The sequence below is a fragment of the Thermobia domestica genome, chromosome 16 (genome assembly GCF_964235325.1).
Source record: "Thermobia domestica chromosome 16, izTheDome1.hap1.1, whole genome shotgun sequence".
Classification (NCBI taxonomy): Eukaryota; Metazoa; Arthropoda; class Insecta; order Zygentoma; family Lepismatidae; genus Thermobia; species Thermobia domestica.
The window spans coordinates 85,667,348-85,688,432 of record NC_137469.1 but is presented as its reverse complement, the minus strand read 5'-3'; the positions used below and the strand labels follow the sequence as shown (position 1 = coordinate 85,688,432).

Here is a 21,085-nt window from a genome sequence, read left to right as displayed (position 1 = left end):
TTTAGCATTAATATATATGTTTGCGTGTTAAAAATGTTTTACGTAATTTCCGTAGGCCCCGAATAGCAAGAAACATGAGAGTTCTGAATATTCATCGCCTGGTATATGTAGTATCAATGAGCGCAATGAAGTGCGAAAATGAGTAAGATTGTTCAAAGAAGGTCCCGAAAAAGTCCTTGAAGTGAAACTCACGATCTGATCAAGTTCTCCACCTGGAGGAATTCGATTATCTGCCATATAGCCCAGATCTAGAGTCCAGTAACAACCATCTCTTCCACGATCTTTAGACCTTCCTGGGTGGCAAGTATTTAGATATTGATGGAGAAGGAAAACGACCGTAAATAACTGGCTATCATCACAGGTGGCGGAGTTTTATGGCAAAGGTATCCAAAAACTCGTTGTTAGCTACCATAAATGTTTAAAGAAACTACATACGAAAATAAGAGAATTGCACGTAAATTCACAAAATAAATGTCCTTTGAACAACGTTTACTTGTTTCGTTTTTGTTGCAAAGCGGACTTTACAGAAAAGTAACTCTCGTATATTGGATATGATTATTATAGACCTCTTATATGGATACAGGACGATTAGCTAATATACTGTCATGACAACAGCAATATACTATTAATTTTCTTTGAAGCCAATATTGATTGTCAGTTATGACTATCAGAGAATACTAAGAAAGAGAAGATATGAAGAAACTCACATCTACATACATATATACATTACCTGTGTATTTAAGTAATAATGTTTCCACAAAGGACGTAGTTTATTTTGTCCACCAACATCCCAAATGGTAAACTTGAGATTCTTATACTCGACGCTCTCTACATTGAATCCAATCGTTGGAATCATCTGCATGAATTCGTTCTGTTTCAGCTTGAATAAGATACTTGTTTTGCCAGCTCCATCTAATCCTAGAGTCACCACGCGCATTTCGATCTTTGGACCAATATGTACTCTATTGTCCTAAAATAGAAACAAGAAGATATGTATTCAAATATAAGCAAGGTCAGATTTCACGAATATTTGCTGTTCTTAATAAAAATACAGAAGTACGTTTAAAGTTTATGGTAACGAATTCGATCGCCTGGGAGCATCACGCATGAATACGCCCGAAAAGTACTTACAGGTAGTTCGAAAGTGCTATGTGGACTTCCAAGGACGGTAGTTGTTGTATGTGTATTATTATTATTATTATTATTATTATTAAGTGTTTTGCCTGTTGACAGATTGTGTGTCTAGGTTCTGAAAATGAAGGACTTTTGGATGAGTCACATTTGTATCTTTCCAATATTTGGTTATAGTTATAGCCACAGCACGAAAAAAAATTCTTCTGATCTAGGAGCCAGTTCTCAAAACCAGGAGCTCCAAAATACAAATTCAATTTGATACAGAATCTACAGTTTTAGCCTTAAATCATAGGTATTGGTTAAAGAAAAAAAATTCAGTTGGAATAGTAACGTTTTCCGAGTCTGAAATTTCACCTCTTGTTTCACACGGTTCGCACACAATACCTTATCGCAAGTCTTTCTTTTCCATCGACATGCTAAAATAATTCATCAATCAACATTGCACCAAATTCTGTGTTGAAAGTATTATATGCCACCCCTTTCATGTCAATCTAAAAGCAACAAAACTTTGTTATTCAGAAGCAAAAACACGAACACATATGGGATAAAATGAAGCAATATAATAGGCAATACATCCAATTCAACAGAATTAAACATATTTGAGGTTCAATATAAGTTGGAAACTTTTATATTTGATGGATTAAAAACAAATTATCATGAATTAAAGAAAAACTACTGGGAGGTAAAAACTGGAAATACTAACATTAAGAAAATGCTTGGCAATAGACCTGTATTTCCAGTGACTTGGTGCCCCGGATTCAAAGAAAGGATCAACGTTGTGTTAAACCGCAACACAATGTACACTCTTGCTGTTGCAGTGCCCTAAAATGCTAGGCATCGCAAATACCGGAAGTTTGGATGCACCCCCGATGTCGTGCAAAAAGTGTGTTCCTATTTGCACCGTGAGAACATATCGTCTCAATGAACGGCAACAACAGCAGTGGCATAAATCGCATATCCGTGCGATGCACATTAGATAAAGAAACATGTCTCGAATTCACAAGCTCCGTTTCTCACATATGGAGAGGAAGAGTATGGGAGTACAAGTCGAAAGTTTGTAGTGACTGGACGAAGCATGGATGAGTAAGTCGGAAAGTTTAAAGAGACCCATTGATTCCAGACGCTCTGACTGGGTACGTGAATATACCGAAAATTTTCCAAGCAGTTTTGTGGTTGCTGGCGATTACTGCTCTATTGACAAACTTACGTTACGCATAAGCAGAGTAGGCAAAAAGGCATATCGAGCAAATCACCTCGTGGTATTTTTTTTAGCTGTAAGGGTGCCAAATTCGATACTACAAATCTCAAAACTACTCTGTATTATTTCAATTTCTCGTAGTTTTCAAGCATTTAGTAAACAATCAGTATTTTCAAAATATTTTTCATTGCTGGATAGTTGCTTGTCAAATCCAAGAACTTCATAACTAATTTTGAAGACGTACTACTAACAATGAGAAAAATTAACAAAATTGTCAGTATAAGTTAACAGACTTTGGTGAATACTGTTCAGACTGCGCTAAATAGAACATTCTAAATGTTTAATATATATATTTTCTGACTAGTTTTAAGAATCAATTACCACACACAAAAATGTAAACTATTTTAATCGAAAGTAACTGCTTATATAACAAATCTACAATATGAAAAACTGTGCAGTCTCTCTTAAAAGTTCATAGAAAATTATATATAAAACAACAGTGAGTTTAGTACATTCTGCGACGAAATTTTCATACTCCCATTTTTCTATACAAAAATGTAACTCTAAGAGTCTTATTTTCAGTAATTACAAGGATTAAAGCTTTTTAGATCAAGTATTTAAAAATAAAAAATGAATGTAGTAAGTGGCCGTTGAAAGCATACGTACCTTCGTAAAAGTAATTGGAATACTAGGATCAGGCTGTAGTTGTTCAGGGCTCATTTCTGAAAACTGTTGCTGCTGTTTTTCCACAGAACTCAATGTTTCTTTGATTTCTTGAGCAGCCATTAGAACACGAACGTCATCCTGCTGAACCATTTGCTCACACTGTACACATACAGCTGCCATCTGTCGGAATATTGAAAAAAGAAAAAGATATAGGGAACAACGATACTAATAAATTTATCAAAGGAAAAAAGGATTTTCTATTCCGTGTTTCTGAGTGCATAAACGAAAACTATCTACAAATGGTAGAGGGCAAAAATTTCTATGTGAAAAGGACAAAGATAATTACTTAAAAATACGAATTTTTCGAAGATATTAAATTGGAGTCAACAGATCAACATGTTGAAGTAGCCGAATCAAAAGTAAGAAGTCAGGTGAACTCTACCCAGTTACTGGTTGTTAGTTCAGCCTCCTATGATTCCCAAACTTGCAAAAATTGGTTATCATAGTATCAAAGTTCGACTTTGCTCGTACACTTCTGTGCACAAAAACCTAGAAACTCTTTCAGAGATCAAGTCCAAAAAAGTGAGCCAAATAGGATTGTTATATTCCTAGTATGATTTCGACAACCAATCATGTTGCTTTCGACTGCTAGACTCTTAGTATGAAGAGCTTCGGCTTCACAAATCCTTTTACATTTTATTTAACTTAATACTGTTTTTCCACAGAAAATACTAAAATATTAGCAATAAGATACAGAAATGTTGGTGATCATTACATACTAACTCACAAGTTATCGGTGCTAATATTAAAAACAATCCACGATGTTACTATTTGCACACGTTACATACAATTTAAAATATTTCATTTCAGTTTTGCTGTTTCACTCTTCTTCCTCTTTAACTCAGAAACAAACTACATCAACTTATACAAATCTCCATACATAAAAATCAGAAAAATTGTGTTATCTATACAATTTGAGATCACAGAGGTTTGACCTTTTGAATGAAGCTGTTCATAACTAAATCTTAATTCTTGTCAAGATTGCCTTCTCCAAAATGTAACGTTGCGTGTTTTTTTCTCACGAAAAATGACTAAACAAACTTTAATAAAATGTAAAAATATTTGTGAAACTGAAGCTCTTCATTTGGTTTGACACCTGAGGGCAACAAGATTGGTTGCCGAAATCATACTAAGAATATAACAATCTGATTAGAATTTCCAGGGCATGAGTGAGAGTTTATCTCAATAAAATGTGCCAGACTATGTCTGTATTAAAGTAAAATTATTAATGAGTTAACCATTAATCCCTACTTACCTGAGAAAGAGAGGTTGTCATGTCTTCTTGCAGTTGTCTGAGAGAACATAATCTCTCTCGTATATGAGTATCTACAGCTGTGAGTGCTGCCGCTTCTTGCAACTGCAGCGTTTCTCTTAGTTGCTGGAAATAATTCTGTACTCGCAATCGAGCCAACTCTGCTGTACCTTCTGCTTCTGTACCACCATCTATATGCTGAATCACATTTTCTGCAACAAATTAGCAACATTCGTAAATCAACGAGGGGTTTTAATTTAATTATATGTACACAGATCCGTATCCACAGGGGGCATGGGGGGCCGGGCCCCCTAAATTTTTACTGGCTCCTCTAAAATTTTCTTATTATATACTTTTAGATATGAATGTACCATGAAAACATGAACATTTAATGCAAGAAGTATCTGAAGACTTAGACTGAAAGCATTTCGAGCAATAATGCATGAACCAGTATACACTATATCTAAATACCATGTCTGAAAACCAAACAGTATTTGAGCAACGAATTTTGGAAAAATAAGTTGAGCCATTGCTGAAAATTCTTTAAAATGCCGTCTTTTAAAATTCAATGTTTAAGTACTGCGCGGTTCTGAAAGAGGTATAATAAGTTTTGACCAACGTTTATTACGAGCTTTGGCTTACTCCAAAGAAATCTATCCGTTATGTAATTTGGTACACAATCTTTTAAAACATAAATTAGGCCGGAGACATGGGTTCGATTCTGAGCACATTCTTCTCTTTTAAAATTAATGTAATTGTATTTACAATAAAAATTAGAAGTTTTTTCATTATACATAAATAAAATACATGAAAGAAATACAGAAGAAAGAAATCTAAAAACAGAAAAAATTCAGTTGTTCCTTCAGATCTTTAACATTTCAATCATTACATATAATTTATGAAAAATTATTGATTACATTAAAGAAAGCATACTAAGCATTGATTACATTATTATTGATTACATTAAAGAAAGCAGCTTTACATAATACGTACCTATTTTGTGGACAGTTTCACTTAATTCTTCCATAAACTTTCTCATATGCTGCACCGCACTGATCAAAGAAGACCTAATACTTTCCGCTTCTGCCTCTAACAGAGAATGCTGCAAATTAAACTGTACGTCATTCATCATATATACGCACTTAAACTCAAGTCATATTATTCTCCATACATGTACGCTTGCATGTTGCATTTGAACTACTAAAAGGATGGCAATTGTGAAAATGGAAGTGTGAAAATTACTTACATGATTAGGTAAAAACCAGAGTTCTTAATGAAAACTTGATACTTTCAACTGTTTCAATTTAATTTGTAAAAGAAAGAGATAACTGTAACATTAGAATTGAAAGAAGTATCAAGACAAAAATGTGTTCCGTCACTTTAATATTCAATATCGGAACATTATCTAGAAACAATATCTAGAAGGTTGCCTCTACGAAGAAAAGAAAGAAAAAAAATGAAACGAAATTTTCAGTGTAACGTTTTCCATTTATGTTCTGTAGGCTAAAGGAGACGGACAATAAACGAAAGCGAATAACTGTCGAAAAATTGGTGGAATGGAAAAGTGTGAGGAAATGATAGAATCCCGAGAAAACTCACATAAACTTCTATAACTATTTAAGAAACTACTGACGCAAAATCACAACTAGCTAATTAAACTTACGAACACGTCGAAATATTTAATAATGCAAAAATTTTCGCTGGGAACCCCCCACTTTCGTCAGCGGCTTATTTATTTACAAAAAGTCACATTGCTGATTCATTAAGAGTCACGTATTGTGGTTTCCATTATATCATAAAAAATTTAATTTTACATATGGTAGAGCTTACCTTCACCATTGTAAAAACAACATACATGAACCAACGACAATCTTTGTGGTACTGCGGCATCCGTAAGAAAAATCTCGAAATATTATTACTACTTAAGCAGAAATCTTAGAACATTCACGAATTTTAATTCCAGGCGAGAATGTATTCTCGAATGCATTAGATGTTATTGAAGCTTAGGAATAAGCTGTCCGAAGAACCTCTTTGAATTCGAAATACCACTAAGCAGTACATTCAACTTGTATAAATGATCATCAAACAAAAGGACAATCTACTCAAGGGATTTTCGGTGAAAGAAAAATATGAAGCAAGTTCCATCTATCGTTTCTAACTATCAGTGGAAGTAATACGTTACTTGCGTAATAGAACAAATAGCGTAGCTGAAAATGTTAAATTTGCTACAAACTATCCAGTATGGTATTGTTTAATATTATGTTTTCAGAATGTTAGACGTAAGCTTTATCGTACCTAAAATGAGGTTATTATTATATAATAAAAACAAAAGACGTGATTAAATCAGCAGTGTGAGTTTACAAGTCGCAGTTTAAATAAGATGCTGATGAAGATGGGATTCCCATCGAAAACTTCGCCACTCTTAAACATCTTGACGTATTCCTGAATTTAATTTACAAGCACAAACTCTATATTGTCCTTTAGAAACGTGCAGAGCTTGGAGTTTACAAAACGGCCCTCCGCACTGGAGAAGAATGCCTTCCTTATCACTGAGCGACAGCGTGTCCCTCTTGTGAAAAGAAGAAGTTAATATAAATGGAATAATATCGAAAACCTAAGGCAGTAGGCAATCTTGGATTTTCTAAATGAAATAACTGACTCCCATTTATTCTTATAAAGTATACATAAGTATACATTTTGGAATCCTGTTTTTATATATATATATATATATATATATATATATATATATATATATATATATATATATATATATATATATATATATATATATATATAATATAATATAATCTGGCACCCCACAGAAAAATGTTTTACTGACATTTCATTTTGAGTTTTAACAATAATTCATTATGAGTTTACTGTGCACCATATTCTCAGTGTCACTTTTGAGATGAGAAATCTAACGACACATCGTTCATCAAATTCTATCAAAATACGTATTCTATAGTGAGCAATACATTCAAATTAATGAAATCAACTTCAAGAGAACATTCAAACTTCGTCAAAAACAAATTGAATCAATAATTAGAGAATGATCCGTGTACTTTTAGAACTAACTAACTCACTCACTCTATGGCCTATGGAACCCGGAGGTTCAATGCCGCGTTCACAAAAGCTCTCCACTGAATTCTATCCTTAGCTAACTGCATCCAGTTTCTACTTTGTATTCCAATCTCTGCGAGATCCATCTTAATATTGTCCTCCCATCTGCGCCTAGATCTTCCTAATGGTCGTTTTCCGATTGGTTTTCCAGTCAAGACTTTGAAAGCGTTTCTACTTTCTTCCATTCTAGCTACATGACCCGCCCACCTAAGCCTCCTAGACTTGACGACCCTAACAATGTTGGGTGAACCATATAAATTATGTAGTTCCTCGTTATGAAGTTTTCGCCATTCCCCATTTCCGTTCCTCTTGGGTCCGAATATTCGTCTCAGGATCTTGTTCTCAAATACTTTCAGTCTATGTTCTTCCCTTAGAGTAAGTGACCATGTTTCGCAGCCATACAGAACAACAGGAATGATTATCGTTTTATAAATTTTAAGCTTCAAATTCCTCGACAGAATTCGCGACGACAAGAGATTTTGAACCGAATAGTAACACGAATTCCCTGCTTTTAGTCGACATTTAATTTCTCCGTGAATATGATTTTCGTCTGTTAATATTGATCCTAGATATCTGAAATTGTCCACTTCATCAAAAGTATTATTTAATATTTTAACGCGTCCATAATTTGCTGTATTCCGGTCCCGATGCACTTCCATGTATTTAGTTTTATCTGCATTTACTTCTAAACCCATGTCCCTGCAAGCGTTTAATAAGATCTCTGCATTTCTTTCTATTGTTCTCCTATCTTCCCCTATTAAATTTACATCATCAGCATATGCCATAACCTGGTGAATACCGTTCAACTCTAGGCCCTGTTTGCTTTCTTTGATTTACCTTATAGCGTATTCCAGAACGAAGTTAAATAATAATGGCGACAACGCATATCCTTGTTTCAGGCCATTCTCGACGTGAAAGCTCGTGGACAAAAATTTTCCTACCCGGACTTTACTTTGGGATTCATTTAAACATATCTTAATTAATCTAATTAGCTTTCTCGGTATTCCAAGTTCTGTAAGAACGTTGTATAATGTTTCCCTCCTAACCGAGTCGTACGCCTTTCTAAAATCAATAAATAGTTGATGTACCGGGGTATTGTGATCCCTCTTTTTTTCGAGTATTTGGCGAATGGTAAATATTTGGTCGATAGTTGATCGTTTTCGTCTGAATCCGCACTGATAATCTCCAATAATTTCATCTGCGTATGGGGTCAGTCTTGCTAATAAAATATTTGAAAGGATTTTATAGGATATTGACAGAAGAGAAATGCCTCGATAATTATTACAGTCAGTTTTGTCGCCTTTCTTGGGAATTGGAACAATGATTGATTCTTTCCATTCTTGTGGCAATTCTTCCTTGTTCCAGATAAGGAGAATGAGTTTGTGTATCTTGTTCCACAATTTTTCGCCTCCATCTAAAATTAACTCAGCCGGAATTTCGTCTACACCCGGAGATTTGTGTTTCTTTAATTTCTTTATAGCCGTTTCTACTTCTATTCGGTTGGGTTCTGGAATATACGGTTCTGCGGTGTGTATCTCCTTTTCTTCTCGGACACTAGTTTTTGGTTGCGCGTTAAGCAAATCGTCAAAGAAATCTTTCCATCTATTTAAGATGCTATCCGTGTCAGTGAGAATTGTACCGTCAGATTCCTTTAATATATAAGTACGAGGTTGATAGCCTTTCTTAAATTTTTAAAGTCATCCTCCCCCAACATCGAACATTGAACATCATTAAAACTGATGCCGTTAAACTCAGCGACCTCGAAAACTATGAATTCAACACTAATATCTGTCATTTTCGATTACTTTCAAACAGGGTTGGCTGGTTTAAAAAAAAAAAAAAAAAAAAAAAAAAAAAAAATGTTCGTAAAATGTTGATAAACACACATTTATGGGTTATCACGTTTCACTCCGGTATATTATCAGTATTAAATTCAGACCTAAATTCTCCATTCATAACTCAGAGATTATACTACAAAAGTTTATGAATGTTACGTTTGTGATTTTTTTTTTTTTTTTTTATAGTTTATTATTATTGTTATGCAATTGCAATCAAAGAAAAATTCCAAATATTGTTTCGTTTTAATAATGTTTACTATTGACAAAATACATCGAAATGTCGTAATTTGGGGGGGGGGGGAGGGTAATACAAACCCCACGAGAGGCATTTATTGAAATCAGAAATATCTTTGGTATCTATGTACAAATAGGTAAGAGCGAAAGTGGACTCAAATAATTCGTATCTTTATTCACTTCTCTTATTGATATGCAAATTAAGTCGTCGTATTTGTTTCACTTGGGCTAATAAAAGTCGTAGTAAACTTAACTTGGACTAAATCAGTTCTTCTGTACTCTGCAGTATTTTAAAATTGTTCATATGTAATTCTGTATAATGGTTTCACTTGTGCAACTGTTTATCTTTTTGTCCGTCTGAAATGACTCTTGACAATTATATTAACAAGTATGTAAAGATCAGTACAACATATTTTTTTTATCAGGAATCCTTCGTGAGTGAGTGGGCAGACGTACCGCATTTGTGGCCAATCAGTCCCCACTTCGAGTTTAAAGAGAGGACAATTTCTCTCGGATGTAAGCCGAGAAGCGGTTTGGGTTCCGCTTTAAGCTTATGTGACCCCTTCCAGCATAACCTGGTTGTTGTATGATAACACCAAGGCAAAACAAACTTATTTCTGTTTATATGTGATATAAATAAATAGAGCAAATTACTTAAATCAAAAAAACCTGGTTTAAACAAACAAACAAAAAAAGTTTTCTTTTTGTTTTTTTCAATAAAAACTATGGTTTAAGCCAACCCTGCTTTTAAAATCTCGCCCCTCCTTGGGGAGTGGAGTACGACCTTGAAGTTTAATTGGATTAAAACTGTCTCTATTCATATCAGCGATCCCCAAAACTAAGAATTCCAACTCTAATATTAGTTTTTTTCGATTATTTCTAAAATGCCCCCATGTTATTCTTCTCATCTCCGTATATCAGTCCAGGTGTGACTTAGGAACCTGAAACAGAGTCATTTGAATCATTTCTCCGAGAGCTTTCAAACGTTAAAATTTTATATTATTTAGAGCACAGGGGCGCACAATATATAAATACGGCCCTGTTTTAGACTATTTTGTTTTATTCGTTGTACAAAGCATTTAGTTTTATTTTTCGGAAGCATGCTTCTAACAATAACCTCTTCCACGAAAGAAACAAAATATCACCAATGTGAATGGATTAATCTTTAAATATTGATTCAATTTATCTTTGGGCAAAAGTTTAAATATCCATCACCTGAATTTGATTGAATCCTTATTATCGCTCCCTACAAAATATGTTAGAAAGATAGGGGAAACGTACTACCCTCTATTGGTGATTAGCGCTCCCTTAAACTCACCTGAAAATGGTCACGCACGAATACAGCTAAATGCAAATGGTCTCAAAGACAAACTGCCAAGTGGCTGGCCGTCACTTCGTAAAATACCGAAGATTATCACGGAAGTGGAAGACCTAAAGCTCATGCACCGATGTATAACTAAACCTAATGCTTATAGATCGATGTATTACTATCAACGAGATCATGCAGAAAATCAACATCAGTCACAAGTCCATCCACAATAATTAACATATGACAAATGGAAGAGTACGCTGGCTCGGTGGTAGAGCGCTAACTTCAGGTGCTAGTGATTCCTGATTCGATCCCAAGCCATGTAAATTTATTATGTATAACATCATATCCGTGGATTTTTTTCCGTCCCTTTCTCCCCACAATTTCATTCCACCAATTCTTTCATGATCATTCACTTTCCTTTAGCCTACAAAACATAGCGGTGGGACGTTGAACTAAAAATTTCATTTCATATGTGAAAACTGTCCGCCCGATAGTAAAGAGGCGCTCAAAGCTGGCAAAGAGAGCTCTCAGGAATATAGTACTGACTTATTAGCTGTACGTCCTACGATTATTTCTGTAAGCTAATAAAGATGGTTCATTAATGAAAGTGAATGATTATAAAAGGAATTGATCTAATGGGAATGTAGGGCGATAAGGGAGAACCCCGAGAAAACCCATCGCCAGAATGCTGTCCATCACAAACACGCATTACCTGGGATCGAGCTAGGGACCCTTCACACTAGAGGTGATCGTACTACCACTACGCCACCGTGCTCCCCCAGTTCGCAAGAAACGATGTTGACGCTGTGCAGACAGATGATTTCTATGCTCAGCTAAGCACCACGATTAAATGTCAGATCTTTCACCACGACTCAGTAAAGAAGGAAATGAGGTACAAAGAAATAAACAAACAAAAACCTCCTTCTCCGAAGGAAAAAAAAAAAGTCAACTGGGAAGGTTTTGTTCATGAAATTGTTATTGTGTCATTATGACTTTTATGTTCACAAATGATAATCAATCACCGGAAAATATTATTGTGAACGACTCATTAACTAACGGATCTTATCAAAGCGTCTTGCACAGAAAAAAAAAAAGTTTCTCATCGTGCCAAACAACGCACTCGTCCATTCTGCTCAGAAGACAATGACACTTACTAGATCTGTATATACTCTTAATAGTTTCTGTTTTACCCGCCATACTCCCTCGACCTGGTACCACGTGACTCCTTTCTCTTTGCCAATTGAATTAAGTTGAGTTTTTGTATCTTTATGCGATAACGAGATTATGAAGGACAGGATGTACTATTACCGTGGGTTCCGAACCACAAGTGGGACTTGAGTCAGGTGTAGTTGGCGGGTGCATTGACGATCACACTATACGGCGACTGCATCACACCATTTCGCATCCACGAGAGCTGGATTACAGGAGCATGCCACCTATCATAGTTATTCCCAACTGAAGTTAGTATCATATATATATGGAAAAAAATTACCTTCCTTTCAGGTTTGATGCACTCGAGTAACAAAATGTTATTCTACTGTTCTAACATTTAAAAGAAAGAGTTTTATACCTTACCTTATGATTTTTATGGTGGCCATAATCTTTGCATATGAAGCACATTAATGGAGATTGTTGACATTCTTCCTCTAGGCAAGCGAATTCAACAATATGTGATGGGTGACACAAACATTTAGGCTTCTCCTTAGGTTTCTCTGACAAAGGAACTCGTCTGTGTTTCCTTAAAGTCCTTGTATTGTGCGTGGAATCGGAGCAGTCTTCACACAAATGGGATGCACAAACTATGCAGTATAATACAGCTATATGACGTTCGTTTTCATCACAAGGAACAGCCAGCTAGAAAAGCAAGAAACATGAATGATGGTATTCATAGTCAGATGGGCTACGTTCTTTTACGCGTCAATTATCAGAAGAAACTCAAATATAAAATAACTATCTTCCAAGTATAATTATGGCAGTTACATTCTGATCCGACTTATGAGTATGACATACGTATAACATGACATGCAAATTAACTGGATGATTCATATAGCATGTAAAAATTTATCTCTTGTAGTAGATGTTTAGATCATCAGTTAAGTATCTGACTCACCATTTCTTTAACCTTTTCGAGACAGGGTCATTTTTGGCGTTTTCGTAGACTTTCAGTTAATGAATTTTAACTCAAAGACTATTTACTCAATTGATATGGTTAAGACCTTGCTTTTTAGAAGAAGGATGTGATAGTTTTATGGCATAAGTTTGATTTCAGTTTGCCAATAGGAAGGAAATGTAGGGGTGAAAATTAACAAAAAATTCCCTAACCAAATTTTAAGATTTTTGGAGTTGGCACCACTGTTGCCACATGGGTCTAAGTCACCTCAAAAATTCTTTGGTGACTGTTAGTGAAACGTGAAGTCATTGGCTGCCATACGAAGACAGAATCTCATCGTACACACGAAATTCTGACATCTATGGTGCATTGTGTTGGCCAAAGACGAGGCTTTCAGACACCGGTACGTTTGTTCCAATGTAGCCAACAAGAGGAAATGTGGGATGTTTTACGAATTTTTCACCTAAACTTGGGAATTAGAATTTTCTGTGGCTGGAAACACTGCTATTAGACAGACGCGAACTAATTTAAATTAAACTTTGGTACCCCAGTTTATTCTAGAAGTATTATGACGATATCTAATAAACTAAGCATGTCATTAAAAAAAAAATTCATTCTACCTAAAAAATTACAATTATCATTCCACTTAGAGACCAAGTCTACTGTAAACCTTAATTGTGCTTCCCCTAATTATCCAAGTGAAACTTTCTATGGTGCACTGTGCAGGTCAAAGGCGAGGCTTTCACATAATAGTACGTTTGTTCCAATGTATCCAACAATAGAGAAATTACCCTAAAATAGGGAATTAAAATTTTCTGTGGCTGGAAACACTGCTACCAGACAGACGCAAACTATCTCAAAATAAACCTTGGTACACCACTAATATATCCTACAAGTATCATATCGATATCTAAGAAACGAAGTTTGTAATTAAAAAAAAAAAAAAATGATTACGGTAAACAAACAAACAAAGAAAAACATAGAACCTAAATTCGAATTTTTCGTGCGCCCCCTAATTGCCCAATTGTAACAATCTGTACTTGCTTTTGTTCAGTAAGGATTGATGTTCGACTGCCGTAAGTTGACTTGCGTTTGTACGTATAGATACAGATTTATAAACATAAATTTCGAAAATTTCGAATTTTTTGTCCGAAAATAAGAAAATTTTAATTTCTCTAGTTGGCAACACTGACTGTGAGTCGTTCAAATTGGTCTATACATTCAGGTATCCATATGAGCTATATATCTGACAAGTCTAAGTAGATCTCTCTACCACGAAAGGAAGTTATACTGAAAAAAATAGAAATTTCTCACTTTTTTTACTTTAGGCTCAAATTTGGGAGGGAGATCCGACACCCAGGGAAAAAATACCATCAATATAAACTATGGTCCAATCATATTTGGAATAGAAAAAATCATTCCGTTATCTTACTTAGTGTTCACACAGCAGAGGATTAAGAAAGTGGCACACCCGTGTGCGTCACTTTCCCGACCCTGTCTTAAAACAAAAGGTTACATGTTCTGTCTGTTTTACGGAAGTAATTTACAACAGTAGTTGAATTTCTTAATTAATTTTTAGTTTCACAGATAACCGTACTAATAGCAGTTTATGTTTTTACAAATGTCTTATTTACACAAGAATTATGCCCAAAATAAAACAAATCTACATTGAAGAATAAAAATGGTAAAAAAAAGCGAATATCAGATGTGTTCACCTTGTGTAAGCTGTACGAAATAACAGTACAAATACTACTAATAATAATACTAGTATTGTATGATATTTACTGGGCATAATAATAGATGACAGAGCATATTACATTTAGTGGTACACTTAAATTTAAAAAAAGAAATGGTTGAATATATTGATTGTCAAGGTTTGCAAATAACACACTCTATACCAATTAAAGAAAACACAAGTCATCACTACACCATGTGAACTTTTATCCGGATATATCACTTCAGTTTCTCGCTACTGTCCTCAGATCCAAATAGTTACAAAATTAATTTCAAACTTTCAGAATGTAAAAACGATCCCAAACTTCTATTTTGGAACTATTTGTATCTGAAGATAGCACCGAGATATGAAATAGTTGTTCGAATAAAAGTTCACAAGGAGTGATGAACAGTACAGTTTTCTTTAAAGACATCTATTGCTTGTTACACTAAACATGCATCTTCTCTTTAAAGTATCAAAAGAAATATAATGAAATAAAATACACTCATGAAAGCTTTTTTTTTTTAAAAAAAAAAAAAAAAAGTTAACTACTTTACTTAAAAATACATACTCACCTGTCTCTCTTTCTCCAAAATTTCAACATTAAATACTACAGGTCTTTCGTGAGAATACTGTAATTTCTCCAGCAGCTCCAACAAAGCAAAATTCTTCTTTAAACCCCAGACTCCAGAATTCCCTGGAAATATTAGAGCTATCATAAGCAAAAAACAGTAAACTCTAACTTAAAAAAAAAAAAAGTATATAAACGTCACTAGTACTCTCTTTTCCATTAATGTACAAGGTAAATGTAAATAATAATAATAATAATAATAAAACCTTTAGTTTATGGATTTGGATTCGAGAACACGATCGTAATGTTTACTATCAACTGCATTTCTTATCAATACAACCAGTCTTTGTTATTCAAATGCTATGAATTATTTTGTACTGTACTCATTTTATTTTGATGCATTTCAAGTATTACGGAAACATGTGTTTTCCTTATTTTGTTTTCGTCCTTATTAATATCGAAACAATTTTGATAAGACACTTCCACCTTAATCATTCGGTGTATCTCCGTGCAAATATTATTTACATTCTTGCTTTGTAAGATTGTTTCTTGATTGCAATCACAAATTTCGGCTACTAACCTGTTGTAAAGAGTTTGTCCGTAAAGTAGTGAGAATGGGTCTAGTAAAAACAAGTTATTGATCCGATCGGTACTTATTGTTAAAACTCTTCAAAATAGTCTTCCTGGACGTAAATACACCGCTGCCAACGCGATTCCCACGCTGCAAAGGCTTTCTGAAAATCAACTGCCGTAACCTCTTCAACAGGCCCTGTGACAGCCCGTTGGATGGCAGAAACATCGTCGAAACGATTACCTTTCAGGCTTCTCTTGAGCTTTGGGAGAGGGGAAAAAAAAAATCGGTGAACTCACATCGGTGCTGTACGGTGGTCACATTTTTGTCCAAACCATTCGTTGAAGGGCGTCTAGATCGCTCCATGTCTTCAACGGTCTCCCGTTCGTTTTTGAACTTAGTAAACCACCGAAAACCCTGGGCCCTTGACAGGGTGTCGTGTTTGTATGTCTCCTTGATCAAGCCAATCATCTTGAAGCGGTTTTGCCCAAGTGAAAGGAAAATTTAAACGCGAGGCGCTGCTCCAGCGAACGCTCCAATTTTCACGTTTTCTGTCGTGACAAAAACTCAAAAACAACTTTTGCGCCACGTGAGATCCTCACTGTGTCAGAGCTTATACACGACTGCCGCCCGCTGCGTTGCTTAGCTTATGTATGTCAATCAGTATGTCTTTCAACGCTGATTATTTCTTGTGCAATAAAGTTTTTTATTATTATTATTAACCGTACTCCAGCAGTCTGGGGTTAAGACAAATGTCATTCTGTGTAGTTTTCTAAGATTATAGAAACAGGTGTTTACACCTAATGTAGGTCTGGGCTAGTAGCAGGCTACACTATATTTTGAGTCGAGATAAGAAAGTAAATCAAAGTATCATAAGAGCAGCATCTGAAACAGAAGCATATGGCAATGTACACTACTTGAATTCCATTAGCAAATAATGATGCACACAGGTTTGTTATTGATCCGCCATTCGCGACTCGGTGTATATATAGAAGGAGCACTGTTAATAATTTGTTAAGTGAAAAACGAACTGAATGTTATGTATGCACCCACTTCTTACTCAACACGTAAACAAAATCAATACTACTGAGAAGAGTTCACATCTTGTTTTAAGAATTTTTACAATACAAACTATAGTTGGTTGGTTTGGAGTTTAACGTCTTTTTCAGCACCGAAGTTATACGAGACGTAAACCTACTACACCTTAATGTGATATCAGAATTACATCCGGGAATCAAATCTGGTCTCCAACACCGAAGGCGTATACGCTAACCATATAGCCACGAACGACTCACAAATTATGTTGTGTTTCGTACAAAAAGTTGTTTATACATATTTCTGGGTATTACCCGTCATGTATCAAGGATGACGTCCCTCGGTGAACACACTATCCGGGGGAAGAGGGAAAGAAAGGTAGCGGCCTAGCACTCGTATGTTAGGTACCATCCCGACATTTTCCTGGTGTGAATGAGGAAAACCCACACTCTGAATGGTTGATAACTTTTCGACCCAGTATACAAAAAGATACGTATATTGTGCTGCTCAAAGAAGATGGCAAACAACAAAGCGTACTACAACACTGAAGTAGGGGAATCTGTTGTCTAGTAGTTACAGCGTGTTGGACTCACACTACGTAATCCCGGGTTCGATTGCTGGCTGGTGCACCCAGCGTCGTGAGGCAATTTGAATAGTTATAGGAAAAAAGAAGTGATGATCACTAGGTTCATGAAAGTTCCTGATACGCCTGTTAGAGACAAGGGATCCAACGCGTTGGCCACATGTTGGTTGCTAGGTTACACGTAGCTCCGCTCGTCACTTATGGCACTGGAGCACGCTCAGGCTTGCGAAGGACTGTTACAGCAGTGGTTTATATTTATGAAGTTTTAATATTGATTGTACACACTTGTATATTAGTACATAAGAAATAAAATTTACCTTGTGAGTATATTTTAATTCCTTATTTAGGCCATTACGTAAAGGTGATGAAAATCGACTGGAAGCCTTCGAAATGTGGGTGTGGAGAAGAAGGAAAAAATTAGTTGGGTCAAGCGGGAAACGAATGAGTGTGTGTTAGAAATGGTGGGTGAGAAAAGAACACTTTTAGATATTATTAGGAAGAGGAAAAGAAACTAGTTGGGACATTGTCTAAGAAGAAATTGTATCATGAGGGACGTCCTAGATGGTATGGTGGCGGGAAAGAGAGGGAGGGGGCGAAGGAGACTACAATTAATGGATGATATAAAAACAAAAAGATCATACGCGAAGACGAAGAAGTTAGCGGAGGATCGTGGAGCATGGAAGCTTCTCAGCTGCGGCAAGTGACTTGCCAATAAAGGCACAATACCCATGATGATGATTTAGGCCATGACTCCGATATAATGGACTAATGTTAAGAAGAAAGTAATGCTTACAAGCTCAAAATTTTTCTAGGTATAAGTGTTACTTACAGTCTACTGATATAGGACTTACAAGGAAACTAACATCTATCAAATCAGTATTATTAAATACGAAAGATTTAGAAAAATCATAGTCTAAGAACATCAAGGTATGTTATTTCAAACTAGCAGTCAAGATTTTCTAGTAATTTAATCGAAACCTCAACGAAGATTCCAGCACTAGTGGGAATCGAAATGACTAATTAAGGAAATAAAATACGAAACACAATGTAATTTTCATCTCTTTCTTATGTCGTATTAAGTTTTGCCAAATAAATCAAGACAGACAGCGCTTCCATTTCTACTTTTACTTAATTGATCGACTATTGGTAAATTTATCCTATTTGGCTTCTTGCTGCTAGTAATGTTTGTGGCAAAATAAAAGGATAATAAGTACACGCAACTTACCTACAGGAGTCAACTGTCTGTCGAATGGACACTGTACCGTACTATCTCTCAATGGAAGGCGCAGCAAACAGGCATGACAAACTGTATGACCACAATACAATAGTCGAGGAACCTTGTCTCCCTGTAGTCCGAATACATCTTCACACACTCTACATTCTAAAACCTAAAATTGGAATGAAAAATCATAAAAGTTAAAATGAAATATTAAACAAGTATTTCTCAAAATGCTTAAACTCTCTAATTTTATTTGAAACCAATTAGGAACAAGGTTTTCCGTTCACAAACGAATAAATCAGCAATTAAACGGGTTAAATTTGTTACTGACAGACTTTCTTTTATTACTCTTAAAGAGTCGGTGGTGTGATATTATTGTTTTAAATGTACGTGCCCCAACAGAAGATAAGGATAACAATATAGAAGACAGTTTTTACGAAGAAGTGGAACGGATATTTGACCAACTCCCGCGATACCATATGAAAATTCTATTAGGGGATTTCAATGCGAAGGTAGGACGAGAGGATATTTTCAAACCGATTATATGGATCGAAAGTCTGCATAAGGAAAGTAATGACAACGGTGTTAGACTCGTGAACTTTGCCACTTCCGAAACCCTTATCGTGAAGAGTACAAAATTCTCACATCGTGACGTTCATAAATACACTCGGACTTCGCCAGACAGAAAAACACACAATCAAATTGATCGTGTTTTAGTAAACAGAAGAAGACAATCTAGCATAATTGATGTTCGGTCCTTTAGAGGAGCTGATTGTGACACTGATCACTACCTGGTAGCAGTGATAATAGGAGAGAGAGAGATTTCGTTGAATAAAGGAAATATTCAATGTCTGAAAACGAAGAGATTTAATTTAAAAAATTCAAATGTGAACATAGTGCTGATGGTGAGAAATGTCATTGGCGAAAGTCAGAAGCGAAAGGCATCTTTTTCCAGGGGATAAAGTTGATGGAAAAGGTACATAAACTAGCGCTTTTAGCGACATCCACATTTGCGCGCATACACTGTACCCACCTTCGCTGACGAGCCTACTCCCTACCGACGCAATCCCTCGCTACCACTTGCCCCCGCTGCACTCCTGCTCTGATTCGATTAGATAGCATTCGTGCTTTATTGGCCAACTAGCATAGTTCTTTTTTCATTGTAGGTTTTATGGGATATTCCCGGAAGCACGTGAAATGGTAAAGTCCTCTTAAAGTGAATCCGCACCCAGGAATTCTTAAGAAACACCTTCTCAGCTAATGACAATGAATTTCCCCATAAATGACAAAAAATCATGTTTTTCAATCTGAAAATACTGGACCTATTCTGCGGCACAAAGTCCAAAAAATCTTCCAGGCAAAAAGTCGTGAAAAAAAGTTTTTTTCTTTTCTTTTTAAGCCCTTGCACATCTCTAGCACAACATGAAGTTATATTTAAAGAAAATTAAAGTATTTTGGTTGGTTAGATTGTCATACACTTTCACTTGCTTTTATTTGTCACTATTGCCATTTATGAGTATTCTAGGTAAATATAATATTCAGTGTACTGTTATGTGTTAGAAAAATGTGAGGTGGTTGTTGAAAGATTGAAAAAGAACTCTACAGGTGATCTCGAAAAGTACCGATGTTTACGACGAATATTGGTGTCTCTTATTTTCTTTTCTTCTTTAACTATCATAGGGCTTAAGTGCCGGAAAGTAGGTCCAGAATTATGAAACCTAACCTAAGTTATTCTAATCTAATTTAACCTAAACACCTTGATCCTACTCTGCGGCTCACAGGCCGATGAATATTTTGAACTTTCGAATAACAATATTAAGTAGCTCATACCACCCTTGACTTTCTATTACGTTCGACACGCTTTCATTATAATGAAAATCAAATGAAATGAAATAAAATCTTTGAGTTTTACGTCCCACGACAGTGAAAAGCTGAAGAAAGTGATTAACGAATTAAAAGGAAAATAAAAACGTAAATGTAAGAAATCTCAGTGAATGTGTTAAGGAACTAACTTAGCATAACGTACGATACTGTTGTTATTGACATCCTCTTTTACATGTATACCCACCTTCGCTGACGCGCGTGCTCCCTACGGATGGACACCGTAGTTACCACTCGGACACCCCTTATGCGGCCGTGTCCTGACTCGGTTAGATAGTATATATACTTTTCAGAGGACACCAAGCACAGGTTAGTTTGGGTTTTGATAATGTTTATAGCATGTATTTTCGGACGCAGTACTAACAAGTAAAATGGTGAAGCCCTCTTAAAGTGAATGTATACTGAGTAAGTCTTGAGAAACACTGAAAAAATTATGACGTTTTTAAGCCTGAAAATACTGGACTTATTCTGCGCTACAAAGGCCGAGAAATTATATTCAATTGATTCTAACAAAATAGGTCCAAATCTCCCTAAGCTAACACGACCTTACTTTACCCCCACTTATCCCTGCTTTACCTTACTAT

At 35.5% G+C, this 21,085-nt stretch overlaps 1 protein-coding gene across 1 annotated transcript in view; it reads right to left on the bottom strand.

Moving 5' to 3' along the window:
- Window positions 1-21,085, bottom strand: part of LOC145673224 (E3 ubiquitin-protein ligase TRIM23-like) — a 37,564-nt gene that overhangs the window by 15,416 nt on the left and 1,063 nt on the right. Inside the window, exons 2-8 of the mRNA XM_081742715.1 lie at window positions 18,627-18,789; window positions 15,217-15,338; window positions 12,393-12,671; window positions 5,304-5,412; window positions 4,314-4,522; window positions 2,999-3,178; window positions 731-970 (exon numbers count right to left, since the gene is read on the bottom strand). Of these exons, the coding sequence (XP_081598841.1) occupies window positions 731-970; window positions 2,999-3,178; window positions 4,314-4,522; window positions 5,304-5,412; window positions 12,393-12,671; window positions 15,217-15,338; window positions 18,627-18,789 (1,302 nt within the window). The remainder of the gene's footprint in view (window positions 1-730; window positions 971-2,998; window positions 3,179-4,313; window positions 4,523-5,303; window positions 5,413-12,392; window positions 12,672-15,216; window positions 15,339-18,626; window positions 18,790-21,085) is intronic.